This window comes from Leucoraja erinacea, chromosome 27 (genome assembly GCF_028641065.1).
Source record: "Leucoraja erinacea ecotype New England chromosome 27, Leri_hhj_1, whole genome shotgun sequence".
Lineage (NCBI taxonomy): Eukaryota > Metazoa > Chordata > Chondrichthyes > Rajiformes > Rajidae > Leucoraja > Leucoraja erinaceus.
The window spans coordinates 31,323,314-31,350,330 of NC_073403.1; the positions used below are offsets into that span (position 1 = coordinate 31,323,314).

Sequence of the window (27,017 nt, forward strand, 5' to 3'; positions counted from 1 at the left end):
ATATGGGACTAGGGGAGATTATGTGTTCGGCACGGACTAGAAGGGTCGAGATGGCCTGTTTCCGTGCTGTAATTGTTATATGGTTATATGGTTATATGATCACAATGAATGGCGGTGCTGGCTCGAAGGGCCAAATGGCCTCCTCCTGCACCTATTTACTATGTTTCTAAGGCAGGAGAATGGGGTTAGGAGGGAGAGACAGATCAGCCATGATTGAATGGTGGAGTAGACTTGTCAGGCCAACTGGCCTAATTCTACTCTATCGCATGATCTCATGAGTCATAGAATCCCACAGCACTGAAATGGGCCCTTTGGACCACCACATCCATGTTGTCCTTTCTGCCCATCTACTCTAATCCCAGTTGTTCACATTAGGACCATATCCTCTTATGCCTTGCATATTAAAGTGTCAGGCTAAATGGATTTTGCCCACATTTTGGTGCTACTCATACTTTTCTAAAGAAGGCTCCCTACCCGAAACATCGCTATCAAGTTCTCCAGAGATGCTGCCTGACCCGCTGAGTTACTCCGGCATTTTGTCATTTCTATGTAAATCACCACCTGCAGTTCCTTGTGTCTAAATTGTTTCTATCTTTCTCAGGTCTGATTTAAGGTCTTCTCCCTGAAACATTAATTGTTTCTCTTTCCATTATTGTTGTCTGACCTGTTTAGTTTTTCCAGCATTTACCATTTTCTGTTTTCTTGTCTTATTTACGTAATTGCAGCTTTCTGGGCAAGTTCTGCAATCTTGCTATCAACACAAGCCTAGTAGCTTAATGTGTTGATAACTGTTTCCATGAAGCCATTTTGGCTTGTCCTACCACATCCATACTCTTTGTTCCAAACATTCCTCCCCAACTTCCCTTCCAAGGAAAACAGACGAGAATTATCTTTTTCCCAGACCTGGCAGAGTCACAGACCCAAATTGTTGACTGTTTTTCATTTCACAGATGCTGGGCAGCATTTTCTATTTTTGTTTCAGATTTTCAGCAGCTGCAGTTATTGTTTATCTACTATTCTTCCTGTTTTAAAAGAGCTCTTTGAAATTGCATTTTCAGTGCTGATGATCTGTGCTCACCAGCACTGGAACTAGCACAGTGAAGTCTGGGACAGAGTAGCGATGATCATATTGAATGACGAACTGGCTTGAGGAACGGAATTGCCTATACTTTTGACTTAGTTTTGTGTTCTCATGGCTGTGGCCCATTGTATTACAGTGACGTTTGGGGGTCGGTCTGTTGGGGGCCCTGCCAGCAGCGTGTTCATTATTTTGACTTTTTTTGTTTTTTTTAGTATGTCCAAATGTTTGTTTTAGTTTCTCTCGGTGTGTCTTATGTGGGGGGTGGTGGGGGGGAAAGGAGAAAACTGCTTTTCAGTCACTTTCATGATGGAGAGGCGACTTTTTCATGTCGCTTCTCCGCCTGCCCCCTCGCGGCCTAACAGCTTGGATTGGAGCGGCCTTTCCCGGAGTCGGGCCCAGAGCTTCAGCAGCAGGCGCAGCGTGGACTTTTCCATCGTGGAGCGGGGCAAACCCTTGCCGGGGGTCGCCAGAAAAGAGTGCTCCGATCGCTGGCCTGGTGACTTTGGCATCATGGGGCTGTGGTCTGTGGAGCTTCTAGCAGCGGGCGTGGCGTGGACTTACCATCCGGAGCCTGGGATCCCTTGCCGGATTCGACCTGTACATCCAGGCAACCGTAGCAGTGACTATGGAGTGTTTATGGCCCCGACCACGGTTGAATAAAGGAGGAGGATTAACTGAACTTTGTTGCATTCCACCTCCGTGAAGAATGCTGTGGTGGATGTTTATGTTAAATCTATTGTGTATTGTGTGTTCTTTGTTTAATTGTATCGCTGCTGGCAAATTCATTTCACTGTGCCTTAGTTGGTGCAAGTGACGAATAACTTTGACTTTGACAGTCCTGTGCCTGCTGCTACTGGATCCACTTTGTACCTCCGGTATTACTTTTCCATGAATACATAGAAACATACAAAATAGGTGCAGGAGTAGGCCATTTGGCCCTTCAAGCCAGCACCGCCATTCAATATGATCATGGCTGATCTTCCAAAACTGTCCCCCCATTCCTGCTTTCTCCCCATATCCTTTGATTCCATTAGCCCTAAGAGCTATATCTAACTCTCTCTCGAATACATCCAGTGAAATTGCCTCCAATGCCTTCTGTGACAAAGAATTACACAGATTCACAACTCTCTTGGTGAAAAAGTTTTTCTTCACCTTAGTCTTAAACGGTCACCTCAGTCCCTGGTTCTAGACTCCCCCAACATCAGGAACATTTTTCCTGCATCTAGCCTGTCCAATTGCTTAAGAATTTTATGTTTCCATAAGATCCCCTCTGATCATTCTAAATCCCCGTGAATATAAGCCTAGTCTATCCATTCTTCCATCATATGTCTGTCCAGCCATCCTGGGAATTAACCTGGTGAACTTACGCTGCACTACCATAAATAGCAAGAATGTCCTTCCTCAAATTAGGGGACCAAAACTGCATATAATACTCCAGGTGTGGTCTCAACAGGGCCATGTACAACTGCAGTAGGACCACCTTGCTCCCATACTCAAATCCTCTTGCTCTAAACGCCAACATGCCATTTGCTTTCTTCACTGCCAACTGTACCTGCATGCTTACTTTCAGTGACTGATGTACAAAGACACACAGGTCTCGTTGCACCTCCCCTTTTCCTCTGGCCAATTTATATACATCTTCCTTGGATTTAACATTATCTCTAATTTCCCTCATGAGCCACGGTTGAACCGCCTTCCCTGTTTTATGTTTACGTCAGACAGGGATGATTATAATTCATCCATGCAATCTTTAAATCTTTGTCATTGCATATCTACCGTCAATGCTTATGTATCGTTTGCCAGTCTATCCCAGCCAATTCCCGTCTCATACCATGAAAATTACCTATGTTTAAGTTCAGGACCCTTGTCTCCGAATTACCTCTGGTGCTCTCCATCTTAATGCAGAATTCAACCATATTATGGTCACTGTTGCCCAGGGGCCTTTGCACAACAAGATTGCTAACTAATCCTTCCTCATTGCACTATATCCAGTCTAGGATGACCTGCCCTCTGGTTGGTTCTGCTTAAAAAAACAGGAAATCCTCCTCCTCTGTGTTGTTACCAATTTGGTTAGCCCAATCTAGATGTTGATTCTAGTCACCCATGATAACTGCTGAACCTTTGCTACACACATCCCTAATTTCCTGTTTGATGCTATCCCCAACCTCACTACTGCTGTTTGGTGGTCTGTATACAACTCCAACAAGTGTTTTCTGCCCTTGGCTATTTTGCAGATGTACTCATACAGATTCTACAGCATCCAAGTTAATATCTCTCCTTACTATTCCATTAATCTATTTAACCAGCAATCTACACTCTTTATCTTTTCCTTCTTTACCTATTGTACTTGTGTTTGGTTTGTTTGTATTTATGTACAGTATTATTTGATTTGATTGGGTAGCATGCAAAACAGCTTTTCATCGTGTCTCAGTACACATAACAATAATATTGGGAGTACCTTCCATTATATCAACTCGGGTTGGTGGCTCATCACTACCTCCTTCAAGTCAATTAGTGAGCAATAATGTGGATGGGAAAGGTTTAAAAGGATATATGGACCAAACATGGGCAGGTAGGGCTATCATAGATGGAACATCTTGGACGGCACGGGTAAGTTGTGCCAGAGGACCTACCGTACCTGTGTTCTATGGGTGTCTATTTATAGTGCAGTTATTATTATTTATTCTTTGATGGTGAAAAAAATTGTCATGCACATTTTAAGATACGAGCTTGTCATTCAAAAGTACAAAATTTGTGATTTGTTGTATATATTTTTTCCTTTACTTTGTACATTCTGTTGAATATCAATTCCACTTCCATCGCGAAAAGGGACAAAATGTTGGAGTAACTCAACAGTTCTCGCAGCATCTCATTGATAGATCATATTTCAGGACCCTTCTTCAGACATGTTCTCTCGGAATGTGGCTTGACCTACTGAGTTACTCCAGCACTTTGTGTCTTTTATTTATAAATAAACAGTTGCAGTTCCTTCTTTCTCCACTTTAATCAAACTTTTTTTGTTTATTTAATTTTAACCTTCTTTAGTAAACTTCATTTTCCGGAGAACTGTCCAAAATGGACCTCCCCCAACTTCACTCAACAAAAAAATATTCACATCCCTTTTCCCTGCCTTACCACCTGGTTACTGATGACAGTGACACTGTAATTCCCCCCCCCCCCCCCCCCCCCCCCTACTGTTGTTCTCCACCACCACTCCAAAACTATCCAGCCTTTCTTGGCAAGTATTGTAACTTCCTGACTGACTGCCTCTACTACATGTCTGAATGTTTCTTGGCACTTTCAAAGGGCAGAAAACAAATTATAGCCAGACCATCTCTTATTGAACAATAATCTTTTATATTGTGCATACAACAGTTAGCTTAGATGGTATTTGTCAAATATTGGAACTTTTTTGCATGTGAGAAATAGAAGTCAACACAACGCAAACAAAGGTATCTTGGAGAATAACTATCTCATAGAAACATATAAATTTATAAAAGGACTGGACAACCTAGATGCAGGAAAAATGTTCCCAATGTTGGGCGAGTCCAGAACCAGGGGCTACAGTCTTAGAATAAAGGGGAGGCCATTTAAGATTGAGGTGAGAAAAAACTTTTTCACCCAGAGAGTTGCGAATTTGTGGAATTCCTTGCCACAGAGGGAAGTGGGGGCCAAATCACTGGATGGATTTAAGAGAGTTAGATAGAGCTCTAGGGACAAGTGGAATCAAGGGATATGGGGAGAAGGCAGGCACGGGTTATTGATTTGGGACAATCAGCCATGATCACAATGAATGGCGGTGCTGGCTCGATGGGTCGAATGGCCTCCTCCTGCACCTACTTTCTATGTTTCTAAGCCGGAGTGGTCCATACATTTGCTCAAATCTGTACTGATGTTCAAATCATTCATGTGGCTAGTCCAATTTCCTGCTCTCACAGATTTGTGTCCAAATGCCTTTCCATCTCAGCCTCCAATTTCCTCAACAGTTGGACATCCACTGCATTTTAAGGCAAATAACTTTTCAGATGTGTAACCCTCTGCATAAAAACAAGTTTCTTTATTTAAAAACGAAATAACTGGCCTTGGAGATCACTGAGCTCATTTTTCCAAAATGTCAGTATATACTGGCAAACTTTCTTGGATGTCACCTCAAAACAATTTACAATATCTCAATTCCTTCCACAATTTTATTTAAGAAAGAGATTGATCTTCCAAAATAATGATGGCCATTAAAATGCATTTCATTTCTGTGAAATGCTAGCCTCACAAATAATCCAGTTTTCGTTTTTTTTTTTCCTATTTAGGTGCAAAAAGTGCAGGACTGTTTTCCATAAGGTTTGCAAGGCTGGTGTCCAATCGTGTCCACGCTGTGTACGCAAACAAAGGTACCAGGATTACAAAATGGGACATTAGCTGTGGTCTGCATCCAGGATCATGCACAAGGGAGTGAGAATGCGAGTTGTCCACCGTGTGCAGACCGTTTCCCGAGTTCTTGCAATTTACAGCAAATATAAACCGAGATGATACAAAATGAATCATTTCACTATGATCGCACAGCCACAAGTTCCTTGCCACTTCATTTTGAAAACAGTAACTCCAAAAGGAACATAAAGATGTTCCTTTCCTTGATGTGGGTTCAAGATTTGATACAGACCTACTAGTGTTACCACGAAGACCGTCTGCAGCCAGATTGCACTCACTCTCACTGGCACTGGTAAACACGTTCATCTTCTGGATTATCAACTTTTTAAAGTCTTAACTCATTTTAAAATTCAGATATACATTCTCCTTTATTCAAACATGCAAACTATATCAGTAGTTTGTGAGAGTGTAAAATGTACAGTAGAGTTACTATATTCAACAGTGAAATTAACTAAAGATTTGCTAGACCTTGCTGCTTTAATTGCACTTTGAAAACTAATCTTTGTAAATACGCAGAATATTTAAATTTTCACCCATACTGCAGACTATCCATTACATTTTAACACTCAATCCAAAAGGGTGCAAGCACTTTCTTACTTGTCTAATACTGATAAGGTTTCTTTTTTTTGTTGTTTTGAGATTAACAGTGATATATAATCAATTTGTAAAGCAATTGAATTGATCATTAATATATCATTCAGTAACTATATTTTATTAAACACCATCTTATAAAATCAGTACAACTGATAACTGTTCATGAAATTATGCTATTTTCCAGTGGGAGTTTTGGCCAATTTAGATAGGAAATTGTTAAGGTGCTAAACTTTGCTCAAATAACCAATACCAAATGCATCCAAATGTAAAAATGAGAATTTACAGAACTTAACATTTATATTCATGCATTTTGTGTGCAACAATGCAAATTATTCCTTCCCAATTACAAACTTATCATCACTCATAAGTGTCATTAATTCCAACATTTAGTAACCATACTCTGCATATGTTCATTCAAAAAAACATTCTGGAAATAAACTTCTGCGGAGCTGCAGTATTTAAGTGCACAGATTCAAAAGTACAACAAAATTGTGGATGCCTTGATACTTTGTTGGATTTATTACAGTTCATGGCACATACCTATAAAGGATTACTTGCTATTTGTGGTCTTCCAATAATACCAAGGTTTAACTGTCATGTGATAACTTGTTTTTTTTTTGTACTTCAGCTTTTTTATTGCATTATATACCTTGACTTACTTTGGAATCAAATCATGGCAACATTTTCTAAACACTGGCTCTATAGTCATTTCTATTTTCTTAAAAACTGATTGTGTCAAAAGATTTGATTTTTAAATGTGCAAATAAAGTTTGAGGGCCTGATTTAAATTCCTTCGTGTGTGACTACCTCACCAGTAAAAGATTTACTGAATGCTACCCATGTCAATTTTGGGGGTAAGTGAAAACGGATGGAATTACTGCTTTAGTAATCTCAAAGTTTGGATGCAAATACATGACATTAACTCTCCTGGATAAAATTAATGAATGATAAAGATTTGAGTGGGTAGTCTGCGCCTTGGAAAAAACAAGCATTCACATGGTAAATGTGCAAACTCTACACAGGCAATACTGGCAGACAGGATTGAACCTGTGGTGCTGGAGCCTAGAATCAGCAGCTTCACTTGCTGCACCACTTTTTCCTTGGAAATTGGAAATTATTTTCTGACTATTGTGGGAAAACCTAAGTTGGAGGAAATATTCTTTAACTTTGTTTGTCTTCACTTGCTTCCTCTATGATTGAGGTTGTGCCATATCTCTGTTCACTTCCTTCACTCCTGATCTTCAGTGCCATTCTTCCCAGATTCCACTGCTGAATAGGAGTGAAGATATGGTGTGGCAAATCTCCTGAGCCCAATGTTAGGATAAAGGCCGCTACATATTTGTGCACAATGCGTATCTCTCAGTTGGTTATGACAAAAGTATTTCAACCATGCCACTGAACACCTTCATACTATTCTCATGAAGTACTCTGTTGGCCATTTTCTGCCAATTGAAATTCCCAGTTGTGTAAGAAATTATCCTCCTAAACTGTTCAAATTAAGTTTAGTCTATTTTGATTTGGCATAATCGAAGCTTCCAAACTTGAGACCATCATTGCTCCAATGTGTTTTCAGGCAGCAGATGTCGGTAATGAAACTGCTGTTATCACCGCTATAATTATTTTAAAATATTCTGTACATGCCAATATCATTCTCTTTTTCTGTGTGTTTATTTACTCTTTATATCACACCTGCCTTTCATCCTCTGATAGACCTCTCCTTTGTTTTTCTTTAATCTCTCTTTTTCCTGACTTTGTACTTGTCTGGGCCAAGTTATGTTGATTTTGAAGAAAGTTCATCTCACGGAAAAGTTTATCGCCGGTTACTCAATAGGCACCAATATATTGAGATATATTTTCTAATATTTTGAGCATCCACGGTATTTTACACAGAATAGGCTTGAGACCTTCCTGGTGGGATTTGGAGGTATAAAGGCACTGGTTGTCCATGATAAAGATGAGACAATGGGTTCTAGCAATTAAATTGTTGAAGGGTAGCGAGGTGTCTTGGATGTTGGTCGAACGGGAATGGACAATGGGGGATAGGATGGAATCATGGTATTTGGAGATGAGTTCTGTGGGGCAGGAGCAGGCAGAAACAATGAGTCTGCCAGGGCAGCCCCGTTTGTGTGAAGGAGACAAAACTCTGCAGTGGGAGGCTGGGGAACGATAGGGTTGCAGGCTGGGGAGTGGCAATTGCTACAGGTGATGAGATTGGTGAGTCTGGTAGATGATGGCCTGGTGATTGTCTGTGGGGGGGGGTCATGGTCAAGGGGTAGATATGAGGAGGTATTTGAGAGCTGGTGCCTGGTCTCAGCACGGTAGAGTTCAGCCCGTCAGACTACAATGGCACCTCCCTTGTCAGCGTGTTTGATAATAATGTTGGAATTATTGCTGAGTGAGCATAGAGCTGTGGGTTTAGAGGGGCCAAGACTGGAGTGGGAAGTGGAGAAGTCAACGGTCTAGAGAGGCTGGCATGAAAAGTCCATGAGGAGGAGGAAGAAAAATAATGTTGGGGATGGAAGAATGGGTCAGTTATCATCAGGAGGCGAGGACATCTTGCTGGAGAAGAAGACTCGCAGGTGATGCAAGAAGTGTTCAACGCATGACTGACTCGGAACTCGAGGCATGGGCGTCGGAGGACAAAGGTAAGGCCTCTGCTGAGGACTGACCGTTCTGCATTGGAATGGGGGATGTCGGGGGGGGGGGGGGGGGGACGATGAAAAAACCTAACAGGGTAAGTATGGGGTCCACTGCGGAGGGGTGGAGAAAGGCTCGGGGATGTACTGTGGGGAATGAAGAGAGCTCAGAAGTGAGAGGAGAGTGAGGGGTGGTGTGGAGGTTACATCAAATATTACATCAGTTTTATGTCGGTGCTAACTAATGGCTGGTACATCCAGTATTGTATCAAAATCAGAGAGGGAGAAAGTTAAATCGGAGGCGTCAGTATTACAGTTAAATAAAAGGGACTATGGAGCCATAAGGGAGGAGCTGGCCAAAGTTGACTGGAAAGATACCCTAGCATGGATGACGGTGGAACAACAATGGCAAGTATTTCTGGGAATAATACGAACAATGCAGGATCAGTTCATTCCAAAGAGGAAGAAAGATTCCAAGGGGAGTAAGAGGTGATCGTGGCTGACAAGGGAAGTCAGGGACAGTATAACAATAAATGACAAGAATTACAACATAGCAAAGATGAGCGGGAAGCCAGAGGATTGGGTAACGTTTAAAGAGCAACAGAAGATAACTAAAAAGGCAATACGGGGAGAAAAGATGAGGTACGAATGTAAGCTAGCCAAGAATATAAAGGAGGATAGTAAAAGCTATTTTAGGTATGTGAAGAGGAAAAAATTAGTTGTAACCAAAGTTGGATTCTTGAAGACTGAAAAGGGTGAATTTATTATGGCGCGCAAAGAAATGGCAGATGAGTTCAACAGGTACTTTGGATCTGTTTTCACTAAGGAGGACACAAACAATCTTCCTGATATAGTAGTGGCCAGAGGATCTGGGGTGACGGAGGAACTGACGTAAATCCACATGAGGCAGGAAATGGTGTTGGATAGACTGATGGGACTGAAAGCAGATAAATCCCCAGGGCCTGATGGTCCTCATCCTAGGGTACTTAAGGAAGTGGCTCTAGAAATCGTGGACGCATTAGTGATGATTTTCCAATGTTTTATGGACTCGGGATCAGTTCCTGTTGATTGGAGGGTAGCTAATGTTATCCCACTTTTTAAGAAAGGCGGGAGAGTGAAAACTGAATTATAGACCAATTAACCTGACAATGGTGTTGGGGAAGATGCTCGAGTCAATCATAAATGATGAAATAGCAGCACATTTGGATAGCAGTAACAGGATCGGTCCGAGTCAGCAAGGATTTACGAAGGGGAAATCATGCTTGACTAATCTTCTGGAATTTTTTGAGGATGTAACTAGGAAAATGGACAAGGGAGAGCCAGTGGATGTAGTGTACCTGGACTATCAGAAAGCATTTGAGAAGGTCCCATACAGAAGATTAGTGGGCAAAATTAGAGAACATGGTATTGGGGGTAGAGTGCTGACATGGGTAGAAAATTGGTTGGCAGACAGGAAACAAAGAGTAGGGATTAATGGGTCCCTTACAGAATGGCAGGCAGTGACAGTTGAGGTACTGCAAGGCTCGGTGCTGGGACCGCAGCGATTTACAATATATATTAATGATTTAGATGAAGGGTTTCAAAGTAACATCAGCAAATTTGCAGATGACACAAAGCTGGGTGGCAGTGTGAACTGTGAGGAGGATGCTATGAGAATGCAGGGCGACTTGGACAGATTGGGTGAGTGGGCAGATGCATGGCAGATGCAGTTTAATGTGGATAAATGTGAGGTTATCCATTTTGGTAGCAAAAACAGGAAGGAAGATTATTATCTAAATGGTGTCGTTGGGGAAAAGGGGAAGTACAACGGAATCTGGGGGTCCTTGTTCATCAGTCAATGAAAGTAAGCATACAGTTACAGCAGGTAGCGAAGAAAATGAATGACATGTTGGCCTTCATAAAAAGAGAAGTTGAGTATAGGAACAAAGAGGGCCCTAGTGAGACCACACCTGGAGCAGTTTTTGTCTCCAGATTTGAGGAAAACATTCTTGCTATTGAGGGAGTGCAGTGTAGGTTTACAAGGTTAATACCCACATGGCAGGACTGTCATGCTGAGAGAATGGAGCGGCTGGGCTTATATCCTCTGGAGTTTAGAAGGATGAGAGGGTATCTTATTGAAACATATAAGATTATTATGGGTTTGGACGCTCTAGATACAGGAAACATGTTCCCGATGTTGGGGGAGTCTAGAACCAGGGGCCACAGTTTAAGAATAAGGGGTAAGCCATTTAGAACGGAGATGAGGAAACACTTTTTCACAGAGAGTTGTGAGTGTGGAATTATCTGCCTCAGAGGGCGGTGGAGGCCAGTTCTCTGGATACTTTCAAAAGAGAGGTAGATAGGGTTCTTGAAGATAGCGGAGTCAGGGGATATGGGGAGAAGGCAGGAATGGGCTACTGATTGTGGATGATCAGCCATGATCACATTATATGGTGGTGTTGGCTTGAAGGGCCAAATGGCCTACTCCTGCACTTATTGTCTGCTGTCTATTGTCTATTCCACCGAGGCCCAGCTTTGCCGACTTCCAATGGAAAGTCAAGGAGTCACAGACATAAAGCATGGATACAAACCCTACGACCCATCAAGTTCCTAACAATTATTAACCACCTATTACACTCATCCTGCATTAATCTGTTTTATATTATCTTCATATTCACATCAACTTCTCCCAGATTTTACCACTCACCTACTGACAGTGGCCAGTTAACGTAACAACTTACAGTAAGTAGTCAATTAACTTACCAACCCACCCATTTTTGTGATATGGGAGGAAACAAGCACCTAGAGGATATGCACGCATCCACAGTGCATGTTCCACACACATGCATGCTTCTGCAGTGCAAGCTCCACACAAATGCACCCAAGATCAGAATTAACCCCAAATCTCTAGCACTGTGAAGTAATGGCTCTAGCAGCTGCACTATTGTGCCTCTCAGAATATCAATTGTAAAGTCCTTCAATATGAAGGAGTGGTTTGTTGTTTGAGAACAGTGTGTTCCACATACACTTTACCTGGGAGTTACACCCAATGCAATATGTAGTAAAGTCTCAAAGCAAAGTTAAAATTAGCCAGGAGCTGATTGTGGCAAGAATCACTGTGCTTCAGTGCTCCAGCCAATGTCTTGTTTAAATCCTGTCTAAATACTGTTCATTCACAACAGCATGAAGCCATTCCCCTCATCTCTATCTTTAATTAATAATTAGTTCATTTCTTCAAATAATTAACATAATAATATACAAATAGACACAGGGATAGGTCATTTAGCCCCTTATGTCTGCTCCATTATTCAATAAGATCACGGCTGACATTTTACGCAAGTACCACTTTCCTGGACTAACTCTTTACCCTATCATTCCTTTAATATCTAAAAATACGTTATCCCTGTGATGAATGTGGTTAATGGCTGTCTCTTCAGAGGCTACTCCTTTGTAGAGAATTCCAAAGATTCACTACCTCTTGGGTGGAGAGATTTCTCTTCATCTCAGTCCTGAATGGTGGAACCCTTATCCTGAGACTGAACCCTTCATTCGTGTTAGCACAAGAGAACAGCACAAGAAGAGGCTCTTTGGCCCACCATGTCTATCCCGACCATGATGCCAAGACCATCGCTTATCTACTTGCACGGAACCAATTTCCCTTCATTCCCTGCATTTCCATATGCCTATTCAACAGAGGCAGACCTGGAAAAACATAACATTGTCTCGTATGATGAACTTAACATCCTAAGACACAACCTGGTGAACTCTAATGCCCCTGTCCCACTTAGGAAACCTGAACGGAAACCTCTGGAGACTTTGCGTCCCATCCAAGGTTTCCGTGCAGTTCCCGGAGGTTGCAGGTGGTTGCCAGAGGTTGCAGGTAGTGGAAGCAGGTAGGGAGACTGACAAAAACCTCCGGGAACCACACGGATACCTTGAGTGGGGCGCAAAGTCTCCAGAGGTTTCTGTTCAGGTTTCCTAAGTGGGACAGGGGCATTACTCTGCACTTCTATTCTAACTATATCCTTCCTTCCATGGGAACCCTAGACCTGAACACAATATTCCAAATGCAATCTCACCACTGCATTCAGTGCATTCAGAAAGTATTCAGACCCCTTCACCTTTTCCACATTTTGTTACATTACAACCTTATTTTAAAATTGTTTGCATTCTTTTTTTTCCATCAATCTACACTCAATACCCCAGAATGAAGAAGCAAAAACAGGTGTTTAGAATTTTTTGCAAAGTAATTAAAAAGAAATATCACATTTACATAAGTATTCAGACCCTTTGGTATGACACTCAAAATTGAGCTTGGGTTCATCCTGTTTCCATTGATTATCCTTGAGATGTTTCTACAAATTGATTGGAGTTCACCAGTGGTAAATTAAATTGATTGGACATGATTTGGAAAGATACACACTTGTCTATATAAGGTCCAACAGTTGACAGTGCTTGTCAGAGCAAAAATCAAGCCGTGAAGATGAAGGAATTGTCCGTAGACCTTCGAGACAGGATTGTGTCGAGACACACATCTGGGGAAGGGTATAAAACAATTTCAGCAGCATTGCAGGTCCCGAAGAGCACAATGGCCTCCTTCATTCTTAAATGGAAGAATTCTGGAACCTCCAGGACTCTTCATAGAGCTGGCCGCCCGGCCAAACGGAGCAATCGGGGGAGAAGGGCCTTGGTCAGAGAGGTGACCAAGAACCCAATCGCCACTGACAGAAATCCAGAATTCCTCTGTGGAGATGGGAGAAACTTCCAGAAGGACAACAATATATGCAGCACTCCACCAATCAGGCCTTTATGGTAGAGTGGCCAGATGGAAGCCACTCTTCAGGAAAAGGCACATGACAGCCCACTTGGAGTTTGCCAAAAAGGCATGAGAAACAAGATTCTTTGGTCTGATTAAACCAAGATTGAACTCTTTGGCCTGAATGCCAAGCATCACGTCTGGAGGGAACTGCTCATCACCTGGCCAATACCATACCTACGGTGAAGCATGGTGGTGGCAGCTTCTTGCTGTGGGGATGTTTTCAGCGGCAGGAACTGGGAGACTAGTCAGGATCGAGGGAAAGATGAACGGAGCAAAGTACAGAGAGATCCTTGATGAAAACCTGGACCTCAGATTGGGGTGGAGGTTCACCTTCCAACAGGACAATGACCCTAAGGACACTGCCAAGACAATGCAGGAGAGGCTTTGTAACAAGTCTGTCAATTTCCTTGAGTGGCCCAGCCAGAGCCAGATCAAACATCTCTGGAGGGACCTGAAAATAGCTGTACATCGATGCCCCCACATGCAACCTGACAGAGCTTAAGAGGATCTGCAGAGAAGAATGAAGTACCCAAATACATGTGCGCCAAGCTTGTAGCGTCATACCCAAGAAGACTTTAGGCTATAATCGCTGCCAAAGGTGCCTAAACAAAGTACTGAATAAAGGGTCTGAATACTTATGCAAATGTAATATTTCAGTTATTTATTTTTAATTACTTCGCAAAAATTTCTGAACACCTGTTTTTGCTTTTTTATTATGGGGTATTATGTGTGGATTGATGATTTTAAAAAAAAGAATTTAATCCAGTTTGGAATAAGGCAACAAAATGTGGAAGAAGTGAAGGGGTCTGAATAGTTTCTGAATGGACTCTAATTTAAGCAAGATGTCTCAGCTCTTGTACTCAAATTGCATTAAAGAATAATGGATTGTTTGCTGTTCTCATTGCTTGCTAAATCTGCACTTTTCACTGATTAATGAACCTTCAGATCCCTCTGAAAACACTATCTAATCTGTCTCCATCTAAATTATAGTCACTCTTTGTTCCCCAACCAAAGTTATTTCCCCACATGGTACTTCATTTGCTGATTCACTTAGCTTGTCTATATCCCCCTGAAACTTTCTGCATTTTGACAAGCTGTGCAGTCATTTTAGTTCTTCATCATCAGCAAGCTTGGATTTAAAACGCCTAATCCCTTTAAATCAAACAATTGCGTCATACAGCACAGAAATACAATTTCTATTGCTGTATGATCAATGTGTCGGTCCAAGGGTCCAATCAATGTGTCGGTCCAAGTGTCTTTTAAATGTACCTGCTTCAACTACATCCTCTGGCAGCTCATTCCTTATACCCACCACCTTCAGTGTGAAAAGGTTGCCCTTTACGTTCCTGTTAAATTATTCCACCCTCACTTTAAACCTATGTCCTCTGGCTCGCGATTCCCCTATGTTGTGCAAAAGACTCTCTGTGCATTCACCTTATTAATTCTCCCCATGATCTTATACACCTCTGTAAGATCACCCCTCATACTTCTGCACTCCATGGAATAAAGTCCTACCTTGCCCCATCTCTCCCTGTAGCTCAGTTCCTTGACCTGGGAACATCCTTGAAATCTTCTCTGCACTTTTTCCGGTACATTGACATTCTTTTTACAGCAAGGTGACCAAAACTGAACAACAATCAAGTTCTCGAACCAACCCGCACAGCCCTAATCCTATCGGCAACATACCATGACTTATTGCACTACCACGGACTTGCTTTGTAATTGTACTTGCTAATTCTAATTCTAATTGCTCAATTGTCTTATATTTGTATAGTTGGGTTTTTTTTCAATGTCTAATAGAATTTATGTCTGAGTTATGAATAATATATGTTTTTATGTGTTCTCTGAATATGTGCATGTGATGCTGCTGCAAGCATGGTTTTCATTGTACTAATGCTTGATCATACTAAACTCAACTTGACTTGGCTTGACAATGAATTTTTTTGCTCATTTTCTTCTTATAAATTATTTTGTCTCTGGTTAGATGTTACACTTTCGAGCTTGCTCGTTCGTTTCTTTTTACACACCTGTGGTCGCTTTCACTGTATTTTTATGTTTCCTCTTGTTTACTCTCATATTCTCATTTAATCCCTTTCTTCGTTGGTTTCTTGACAAGCCTTTGCCGAAAAATATAAAATATGCTCCATCAGGCCTACTGCTTTAACTGAGAACTTTATATAATTTCCTTTGATCTGATACTATCTCTAATTCTAAAACCTATGATTGGACATTTTCCCCTGTTTTGCTGTCATGCCTTAAAGGGAATTAATATTTGATGCAAATCATTGTTTAATGCTTTAAATGCTGACCACAGTCATGTCTTATATTATATTTTGCCAATTATATTATATTATATCTAATATTATAATTCACACACCCAACTGGATCCAAATGTGTTTATAATTACCCTTGTTAAAACTGAGTACCCTGGTTTCAGATTAGCTTAGAAATACAGCGCGGCCTTCGGCCCACCGGGTCCACGCCAACCAGCGATCCCCACACATTTACACTATCCTACATCCACTAGGGACAATTTTTACATTTACCAAGCCAATTAACTTACAAACCTGTACGTCTTTGGTGTGTGGGAGGAAACCGAAAATCTCAGAGAAAACCCATGCAGATCACAGGGAGAACGTACAAACTCCGTACAGACAGCGCCCGTAGTCAGGATCGAACCAGCATTCGCTGTAAGGCAGCAACTCTACCTCTGTGCCACCGCGACCGCCTACAAAGATTGAACTGTAGCATTTTCACATTCTTTCATATTTTAGCCATTCTTTCCGGGATGCCCCTTTTAAAACCCTATCTCACTCAGAGGTACTGGACGAAAAAAGCCTGTTCTCTGGCCAGAGTAAGAAAAATTACTGGAGGAACTCAGCGGAATCAGGCAGCACCTCTGCAGAACATGGATAGGTGACGTTTCGGGGCGGGATCCTTCTTCAAACTGAGAAAGGTAGACTATCAGAAGGTAGACTGAAGTTCTTGTTTAAGAAAGAACTGCAGATGCTGGAAAAATCGAAGGTAGACAAAAATGCTGGAGAAACTCAGGGGGTGAGGCAGCATCTATGGAGTCTAGCTCTTTATCATCCACTCCCTACACATTAGGGGTAATTTACAGAAGGCAAATTAACCTAGAAAACTGCATGTCTTTTGGATGTGGGAGGAAACTGGAGCACCCGGAGAAACCCACTTAACGTGCAAATTCCACACAGACAGCACCCGAGGCCAGGATTGAATCTGGGTCTCTGGTGCAGTGAGGCAACAGCACTACCAGCTGCGCCACTGTGCCGTTCATAACATGAAATGCCCTCACCACCTCCTGGACTAAGCTATGCTCACTTGCTTGATGTGTTTTCCACAAATATTGTTCCTCGTGGCAACACAAGGAGATTAGCCCGTGTTTTGCCAGGCCTAACTGTTCTTGCCACTGCTAGTTACAGATGTTAATTCACAATGCTGGACACAATTCACCAAATGAGCTTGCTGTTTGGGCCATGAGTCCTTGATCATCTGGGAAATAAGGACTGCCCAACATCCAGTTTATTGCGGCCCTTACATTTCCTGCATGACACCTGGACCTCTCACAGCATTTTTGAACTATTCTGTTGAAAGAACTGGAGGTACATAAACTCATTGATGATGCATGTTGCCTCCAAGTCATTCCTCCTGTGAAGTATGGAAGTCCTGTTCTTTGTGTCAGTCTGGGAAATTGGTGGGTTCTCAACAGAAAATGAATGCTTCCGTCTGTGCAACGTTTTCAAAGCCTCTGCAAACGAGGACACAAAAACCGACAACCACATTCGAACCAAGACTTAATCAAGCTTTGTTTGCCAAGATTCTGACACTTCAATTAATTATTTCCCTGCTTAAATTTGATTTGATTTTAAACCTTGATTGTATTTCCACTATGAGGCAGGGTAACCTTTTTCGGAATATTTATCTTGAGTCTGAAGAAGGGTTCCGATCCGAAACGTTACCCATCCTTTTTCTCCAGAGATGCTGCCTGACCCGCTGAGTTACTCCAGCACTTTGTGTGTATCTTTGGTATCTATATGTTTTAACATTTTTCTTCCTGGCTTACACATCCATCATTGATTAATTGAACACATTAACCACAACACTTTGGCACAGTTGGTAGAGCTGCTACCTCACAGTGCCAGAGACCCGAGTTCAATCCTGACCTTGGGCGTTGTCTATGTGCAGTTTGCATGTTCTCCCTGTGGATTTTCTCCAGTTTTCTCCCACATCCCAAAGACGTGTGGGTTTTTAGAATAATTGGCCTCTTTAGATTGGCCTCTTTAAATTGCCCCTATTGTGTAGGGAGTGGGGGCGAAGGTGGGATAACATAGATCTACAGTGAATGCGTGATCGATGGTCAAAGTGGACTTGGTGGGCTGAAGGGACTGTTTCCATGCTCTATCTTTCAATTTAATTCAATAACCTCAAAATTGGATGTGATTAACAGTTAAATATCCAGCCATTGTGAAGTATGCAGTACAATAAATTCTCACGGGCTGAACGAATCTATTTCCATTTTACAGAACATTGAAGAGTTAACTTTACAACTGTAATAATCCACAGCCCTGTGATCAGTGAGCGCCATCAGGTGGTTGACAGTGGAAGCCCAGCTTTGTTGTGGATATCCTTTGGAGTAACATGAAATAAATGTTGTTCAACCGTACCACTTTAAACCAGATGCTGAGCTTTGGTGAGATTAGATCTGTAAAACGCCTAATCATATATCATAGCATGTAGTTTAAGCATTGAGTAATAGTTAAGCTACATGCTATGAAATATGATTTGTTTAAGAAAGACCTGCAGATGCTGGAAAATCGAAGGTAGACAAAAATGCTGGAGAAACTCAGCGGGTGAGGCAGCTTCTATGGAGTGAAGGAATAGGCGACGTTTCGGGTCAAGACCCTTCTTCAGACAGATGTGGGGATGGGTGGGGGGGGGGTGGCCGGGACAAAGAGAGCAAGAGGCAGAGACTGTAGGCTGTGGGAGAGCTGGGAAGGGGAGGGGAAGGAGTGAGAAAGCAAGGATTACCTGAAATTGGAGAAGTCAAAGTCAAAGTAAACTTTATTGTCAATTCAATTATGCAACAGTAGTTACACAGAGGATCGAAATTACGTTTCCCCATACTCCAAATGTGCAAGTAATATTAAAAACACAGACAGACAACATACCAATAAAAATAGACAATAGACATACATTATTTAAAATATTAAAATATGCACAGTATGCCAAAATGTAGCAAAAACTTTGAGGTATTTTAAAAAGGGTGCAACAATGAAAGGTGCAATATAGAAAAAGTGCAAATTTTGTACTGGAGACATTGAGCCGAAGTTATTTTCACAGTTTGTTTGTCTTTGTTTGGGTACTGTTCATGGAATTTTCTTAAGTGTGTTGAGTAGTCTGATGGCCTGAGGGAAGAAGCTGTTTCTAAATCTGGTGGTTTTGCTCCACATGCTGCGGTAGCACTTACCGGAAAGTAGGAGGGTGAACAGTTTGTGTGCTGGGTGAGTGGTGTCTTTGATAATATTGCTTGCTCTCTTGCAATAGCAAGAAGGGTATAGGTCCTGGATTGCTGGTTGGGGTGATCTGGTGATCTTCTCCGCTGTCCTCACCACTCTCTATAGGGCCTTCTGGTCAGCAGCAGAGCAACTGCCATACCAGACTGAGAGACTGCTGGTAAGAATGCTCTCAATGGCACCCCTGTAAAAAGTCGTGAGGGCAGAAGGGGGGAGGTCAGCTCTCCTCATCCGCTGGTCATCCGCATCCTCATCCGCATGTTCATACCACTGGTGTGTAAACTACCCAAGCAAAATATGAGGTGCTGCTCCTCCAATTAGCGGTGGGACCCACTCTGACCATGGAGGAGGCCCTGGACAGAAAAGGCGGATTTGGAATGGGAGGGGGAGTTGAAGTGCTAAGCCACTGGGAGATCAGGTTGGTTATTGCAAACTGAGTGGAGGTGTTGGGTGAAGCGATCGCCAAGTCAGCATTTGGTCTCACCGATGTACACCTGTTTGACCTGCATTGCTTGGTGAGATAGAGTGATTCTCGTGTATAATGACACCATAATTAATATTGCCACACCACCTCCTCTGTTTGCATCCTCTTCTACCACACCTGAAAATTGTATAGAAACATAGGTGCAGGAGTAGGCCATTCGGCCCTACAAGCCAGCACCGCCATTCAATAAGATCATGGCTGATCATCTAAAATCAGTACCTTGTTCCTGCTTTTTCCCCATATCCCTTGATTCCTTTAGCCCTTAAGAGCTAAATCTGTCTCTTGAAAACATCCAGTGAATTGGCCTTCACTGTCTTCTGTGCCAGAGAATTCCACAGATTCACAACTGTCTGGGGAATACTCTGGAATGCAAGGTTGCCATTTCTACCCTTGTTTCAAGCACATCCACATATTAACAATAATATCTATTCCCGTGTGCTGATCGATGCTCTAACTTTATGGGACAGATTCCTTGCATTAAAATAAATGCAGTTTAGCAAGAGATTAACACCTTGGAGAACGTGGTGTTTAATCTGTAAACTAGCTCCCTAAATTCCAATTACAAGACCTCATATGTAGGAAAAGGGATAAGATCTTGCAAAGTGAAAGTTGGGAAATGAGCAGAAGATTAAAATGCAGGACCCCGAGGGTAGTAATCTCCAGATTAGTTCTGGTACCACGTGCTAGCGGGGATAGAGATGGGCAGATAGGACAGATGAATGCATGGCTCAGGAGGCAGTGCAGGTGGCAGGGATTACAAATCTTTGATCATTGGGGTTTCTTCTGGGGCAGAGATGACCTGAAAAAGAGGGACGGGTTGCATCTGAACTGGATGACGACCAATATCCTTGCAGGGCGGTTTGCTAGGGGAGGAGTTTCAGGAACTGAGGAACATCAATGCGAGCATAAAATCTCCTTGGATTGAAGGAAATCTAGCAGATAATTTCAAGGAAAAAAAATCCAAGGAGATTTTATGTACATTAGGTAGCAATGTTACTAAATTTTGAGATTTAAAAAATCGTCTTTAATTTATCCCATCAGATAAAGCATAAAAAGAAGTTTAATTTGACACCTAATTCACTTTCATATCTTCAGTATTAAAAGAGCTATGGCCATTTTCATACTTGGAAATTGGCATCTTATTCCCTATTGCTTTTTCATTGATTTAACACAAAAGTTGTGATCGAGAACATTTAAAGCCCATAACTTTCTTAAAAATCAAGAGAACCGAATGCAATTTTCAGTTATTATAAATTGAAACATTCTGAAACAAATATAAAACATCTTACTTGGATGACCTGAAATTAAAGCATATAATTAGTTAGTTACCTAATTGTAGTTAATTACAAAATTGACCGTTGTGACGGAAATAGTAATAAACACCCAGACTGCCTTGAAAATTCAAAAATGTGATATTCTCAAGATCAGAATTTTAATATTATTGTATTATATGCTGTAAGTCCGTAACAGATAGGTAAATACATTTCAATTTCCAGCAATAGACCAAGTCTTTATGGAGAAGATCAGTTGCTAGCTGGTGCATTGGCATATCATAATCAGTAGCATAATAATAATAATATCTTTTATTATTATTAGTGCAACGAGAATTGGTATGCATCTTCCAACCGATCTCAATAAATAAATAAATAAATAAATAAACTGCGACGTGACCATCTGGGGGAGACAGTCCAGGGGGCGGTGGGAGGCACTCAGCAGGGCCGGTTCAGAGCCGCTATAGCTCTGGGAATTAAGCTGTTTCTTAGTCTGGAGGTTCGGGCGTAGAAGGCCTTGTAACGTCTGCCGGAGGGAAGTAGTTCGAACAGTCCATTACAAGGGTGTGAGGAGTCTTTACGGATGCTGACGGCCTTCCTGAGGCACCGTGTGTGGTAGATGCCCTCCAAGGCTGGTAGCTGTGTCCCAATAATCCTCTGCGCTCTGTGGACGACGCGCTGAAGAGCTCTCCTCTCCGCCTCCGTGCAGCTGAGATACCACATAGAGATGTCATACGTTAATATACTCTCTGTGATGCAGCAGTTGTTGGGGCAGACCAGTCTTTTTTAATGTCCTCAGGAAGAACACTCGTTGCTGTACCTTCTAGACCAGCGCAGCGGTGTTGGTGGACCATGTGAGGTCCTTTAAAATGTGAGTGCCCAGAAACTTAAAGCTGGACACTCCACACTTTCCCCGTAGATGGAGATTGGAGCGTATTCTCCATTATGGGACCTCCTGAAGTCAATAATCAGCTCCTTGGTCTTGGAGGTGTTTAATGACAAGTTGTTACGTGCGCACCAGTCCACCAGCTTCTGCACCTCCGCTCTGTATTTTGTTTCATCATCGTTGGTGATCAGCCTAATCACTGTTGTGTCGTCTGCAAACTTCACGATGGTATAGGTGTCGAATGCAGGAACACAGGAACGCAGTCGTGAGTCACAGTAGCATCATCATACTCCTCAGATTGTAACCAATAAGCAACTCTGAACACCTTGTTTTTCCTCAACGTTTCAATTTTGGCATTGTAAACTACAAATTTTTGCTCTTCAAACCACACATGACATGACATGCCTTTCTGCCCACTATTTTCCCATTAACAATGTCCTGTAGATTCCATTTCTTAAGAAAAGGATAATTTTATAAAATAGCCTAAGTATCGAAATAACAAACTAATCCCATTCACACAAGAATTCACAATAAAACATGATTTTTAAATCTCACTGTCATGAATTTATATCCCAGATGGAATGTTTAATTCCCATAAATTAATCTAGAAACATCCACCCAAAATATAATCAAATTATTGTTTTTTGCACAATACATATGACTCAAACTGTTGTGAATATTTAGTTTAAAAATAATGATCATGGAGAGAGAGAATAAGACAAAATATAGACAATTTAGACGGCTCATCTCCAAAAAAAAGGTCATTTTAATCATCTTGCTTCTGGAACACGATCGATTGGAACGTTGCATTTGCCGTGAATTTGAACCCCTTATCGGCAGGAAAAACACTGCCGGTTCGTATAGGGGCCCAAATCAAATTTTCGCTTATAGAGGATTGATTAAAGTCATCCCTAGAAGCAAGTTTATATGTAAAATATACGACTTACACCGTGTTTTGTCCCGTACTTGAGATCCATCACGTTGTAGGTGTTGACGGCATTAGAATCGCTTTTTATTTTAATATAATTATTGAATTACCATATAACCATATAACCATATAACAATTACAGCACGGAAACAGGCCATCACGGCCCTACAAGTCCGTGCCGAACAACTTTTTTCCCTTAGTCCCACCTGCCTGCACTCATACCATAACCCTCCATTCCCTTCTCATCCATATGCCTATCCAATTTATTTTTAAATGATACCAATGAACCTGCCGACATTCTCAAAGGGAAAAGCTTGTCCACATCAACTCTGTCTATCTCTCTCATCATTTTAAAGACCTCTATCAAGTCCCCCCTTAACCTTCTGCGCTCCAGAGAATAAAGACCTAACTTATTCAACCTATCTCTGTAACTTAGTTGTTGAAACCCAGGCAACATTCTAGTAAATCTCCTCTGTACTCTCTATTTTTGTTGACATCCTTCCTATAATTGGGCGACCAAAATTGTACACCATACTCCAGATTTGGTCTCACCAATGCCTTGTACAATTTAACATTACATCCCAGCTTCTATACTCAATGCTCTGATTTATAAAGGCTAGCATGCCAAAAGCTTTCTTTACCACCCTATCTATATGAGATTCCACCTTCAAGGAACTATGCACGGTTATTCCCAGATCCCTCTGTTCAACTGTATTCTTCAATTCCCTACCATTTACCATGTACGTCCTATTTTGATTTGTCCTGCCAAGGTGGAGCATTTATCAGCATTAAACTCCATCTGCCATCTTTCAGCCCATTTTTCCAAATGGCCTAAATCACTCTGTAGACTTTGGAAATCCTCTTCATTATCCACAACACCCCCTATCTTGGTATCATCTGCATACTTACTAATCCAATTTACCACCCCTTCATCCAGATCATTGATGTACATGACAAACAACAAAGGACCCAACACAGATCCCTGAGGCACCCCACTAGTCACCTGCCTCCAATCCGACAAACAGCCATCCACCATTACCCTCTGGCTTCTCCCATTCAGGCACTGTTGAATCCATCTTGCTATTCCGGCATTTATACCCAACAGTTGAACCTTCTTAACCAACCTTCCATGAGCAACCTTGTCAAAGGCCTTACTAAAGTCCATATAGACAACATCCACTGCTTTACCCTCATCAATTTCCCTAGTAACCTCTTCAAAAAATTCAAGAAGATTAGTCAAACATGACCTTCCAGGCACAAATCCACGTTGACTGTTCCTAATCAGACCCTGTTTATCCAGATGCTTATATATATTATCTCTAAGTATCTTTTCCATTAATTTGCCCACCACTGAAGTCAAACTAACAGGTCTATAATTGCTAGGTTTACTCTTAGAACCCTTTTTAAACAATGGAACAACATGCGCAGTACGCCAATCCTCGGGGACTATTCCCGTTTCTAATGACATTTGAAATATTTCTGTCATAGCCCCGGCTATTTCTACACTAACTTCCCTCAATGTCCTAGGGAATATCCTGTCAGGACCTGGAGACTTATCCACTTTTATATTTTTCAAAAGTGTCAGTACTTCTTTTACTTTGAAACTCATAGTATCCATAGCTACTCTACTCGTTTCCCTTACCTCACATAATTCAATATCCTTCTCCTTGGTGAATACCGAAGAAAAGAAATTGTTCAATATCTCCCCCATCTCTTTTGGCTCTGCAGATAGCTTCCCACTCTGTCTCTCCAATGGACCAATTTTATCCCTCGTTATCCTTTTGCTATTAATATAGCTGTAGAAACTCTTTGGATTTACTTTCACCTTACTTGCCAAAGCAACCTCATATCTTCTTTTAGCTTTTCTAATTTCTTTCTTAAGATTCTTTTTACATTCCTTATACTCCTCAAGCACCTCATTTACTTCATGCTGCCTATAATTATTGTAGATCTCCCTCTTTTTCCGAACAAGATGTCCAATTTCCCTTGAAAACCAGGGCTCTTTCCAATTTTTACTGTTTCCTTTCAACCGAACAGGAACATAAAGATTCTGTACTCTTAAAATGTCCCCTTTAAATGTCCTCCATTTCCCTTCTACATCTTTCCCATAAAACAAAATGTCCCAGTTCACTCCTTTTAAATCATCTCGCATCTCATCAAAGTTAGCCTTTCTCCAATCAAAAATCTCAACCCTAGGTCCAGTTCTGACCTTCTCCATAATTATATTGAAACTAATGGTATTGTGATCACTGGACCCGAAGTGCTCCCCAACGCATACCTCTGCCATCCGTCCCGTCTCATTTCCTAACAGGAGGTCCAGCACTGCCCCTCCTCTAGTAGGTACCTCTATGTATTACTGCAAAAAATTATCCTGCACACATTTTACAAACTCCAAACCATCCAGTCCATTTACAGAATGTGTTTCCCAGTCTATGTGTGGAAAGTTGAAATCTCCCACAATCACCACCTTGTGCTTACTACTAATATCTGCTATCTCCTTACATATTTGCTCTTCCAATTCTCGTTCTCCACTCGGCGGTCTATAATACACCCCCATAAGTGTTGCTACACCTTTCCCACTTCTCAGTTCCACCCAAATAGCCTCCCTAGACGAGCCCTCCAATCTATCCTGCCAAAGCACTGCTGTAATATCTTCCCTGACTAGCAATGCAACACCTCCACCTCTTGCCCCTCCAATTCTATCACACCTGAAGCAACGAAATCCTGGAATATTTAGTTTCCAATCACAGCCTTCCTGCAACCATGTTTCACTGATCGCCACAAATTGTCTCACGATTTAAAAAAAAATCGGGAATGGATGCCGGACCGATTTTTCTGCATCAGCCTAGCAGGCCAAGGAAATCCGCCCCCCCCCCCCCCCCCCCCCTCAAAGGCGCCAAAGTCGCGCACACGGCCAGTGGCAGAACTGTAGCACCGCTGAAGGTAAGTTTTGTAATATCTCTACTATGACATCTGGTCCTAGACTCTCCCACTAGTAGAAACATCCTTTCCATATCCATTCTATCCAGGCCTTTCACGATTCAGTAAGTTTCAATGAGGATCCCCCTCATCCTTCTAAACTTCAGTGAGTAGAAGCCCAGTGCCGTCAAACGCTCATCGTACGTTAACCCACTCATTCCAGGGATCATTCTCATAAACTTCATCTGAGCCCTCCCTAGAGCCAGCATATCCTTCCTCGGATAGGAGGCCCAAAATTGCTTACAATACTCCAAATGCAGTCTGAACAGTGCCTAATAGCACCTCAGCATTACAGCCCTGTTTTTGTATTCTAGTTCTCTCAAAATAAATGCATTTGGCTTCGTTAAGGGCCTGTCCCACTGTACGAGGTAATTCAAGAGCTCTCCCGAGTTTAAAAAAAAAATCGAACTCGTGGTAAATACGTAGAATGTATGTAACGGGTACGTCGGAGCTCCCACACCTCAAAGACATTCAGGTTTGTAGGTTAATTGGCATGGTAACATTGTAAAATTGTCCCTAGTGTGTGTAGGATAGCATTAGTGTGCAAGGATCGCTGGTTGGTGTGGACTTGGCAGGCTGAAGGGCCGATTTCCACATTGTTTCTCTAAACTAAACCAAACTAAAGTTGGCGAGAGGACTGAGGAATGGTTAATTGAGTTTAATGCAGATAAGTGCAAAGTGTTGGGGTTTTGGGAAGTCAAACCAGGGAAAGACCTACACAATGAATGGCAGAGGCCTGGGGAAGGCTGAACAGCAGAGGCATTTAGGAATGTAGGTACATAATTCCTTGAAACTGGTGTCACAAATGGATACAATGGTCAAGAAGGCTTTCAGGACATTAGCCTTCATCAGTCAGGGTATTGAGTATAGAAGTTTGGATGTTATGTTATAGTTGTACAAGACATTGGTGATGTTTCATTTGGAGTATTGTGTTCTGTTTTGGTCTCCCTATTACAGAAAGATGTTGATAAGCTGGAAAGGGTGCAGAGAAGATTTACAAGGATCTTGCCAGGACTAAATGGCCTAAGCTATCGGGAGAGATTGACCCCCAAATAGTAGCCCGGATGTAGGGTGTAAGTAGCAGCAGGAGTTAAAACTGGCATGCAACAAAGGTAATGCCACTGTGGTGATGGGGGATTTCAATATGCAGGTAGACTGGAAAAATCAGGTTGGTTCAGGACCCCAAGAAAGAGAGTTTGTAGGGTGCCTCTGAGATGGATTCTTATAGCAGCTTGTAATGGAGCCGACCAGAGAAAAGGCAATTCTGGATTTAGTGTTGTCCAATGAACCAGATTTGATAAGAGAACTCGAGGTAAAGGAACCGCTTGAAGGTAGTGATCATAATATGATTAGTTTTAATCTGCAATTTGAGAAGGAGAATGTTAAATCGGAAGTGGTAGTGAT

At 41.9% G+C, this 27,017-nt stretch overlaps 1 protein-coding gene across 2 annotated transcripts in view; it reads left to right on the forward strand.

The window, feature by feature from the left end:
• Positions 1–6,885, forward strand: part of plekhm1 (pleckstrin homology domain containing, family M (with RUN domain) member 1) — a 64,737-nt gene extending 57,852 nt beyond the window's left edge. For both annotated transcript variants that reach the window (XM_055657377.1, XM_055657378.1), the window contains exon 12: positions 5,386–6,885. In XM_055657377.1, the coding sequence (XP_055513352.1) occupies positions 5,386–5,494 (109 nt within the window). In that variant the 3' untranslated portion in view covers positions 5,495–6,885. The remainder of the gene's footprint in view (positions 1–5,385) is intronic.
• The last annotated feature ends 20,132 nt before the right edge of the window (positions 6,886–27,017 follow it).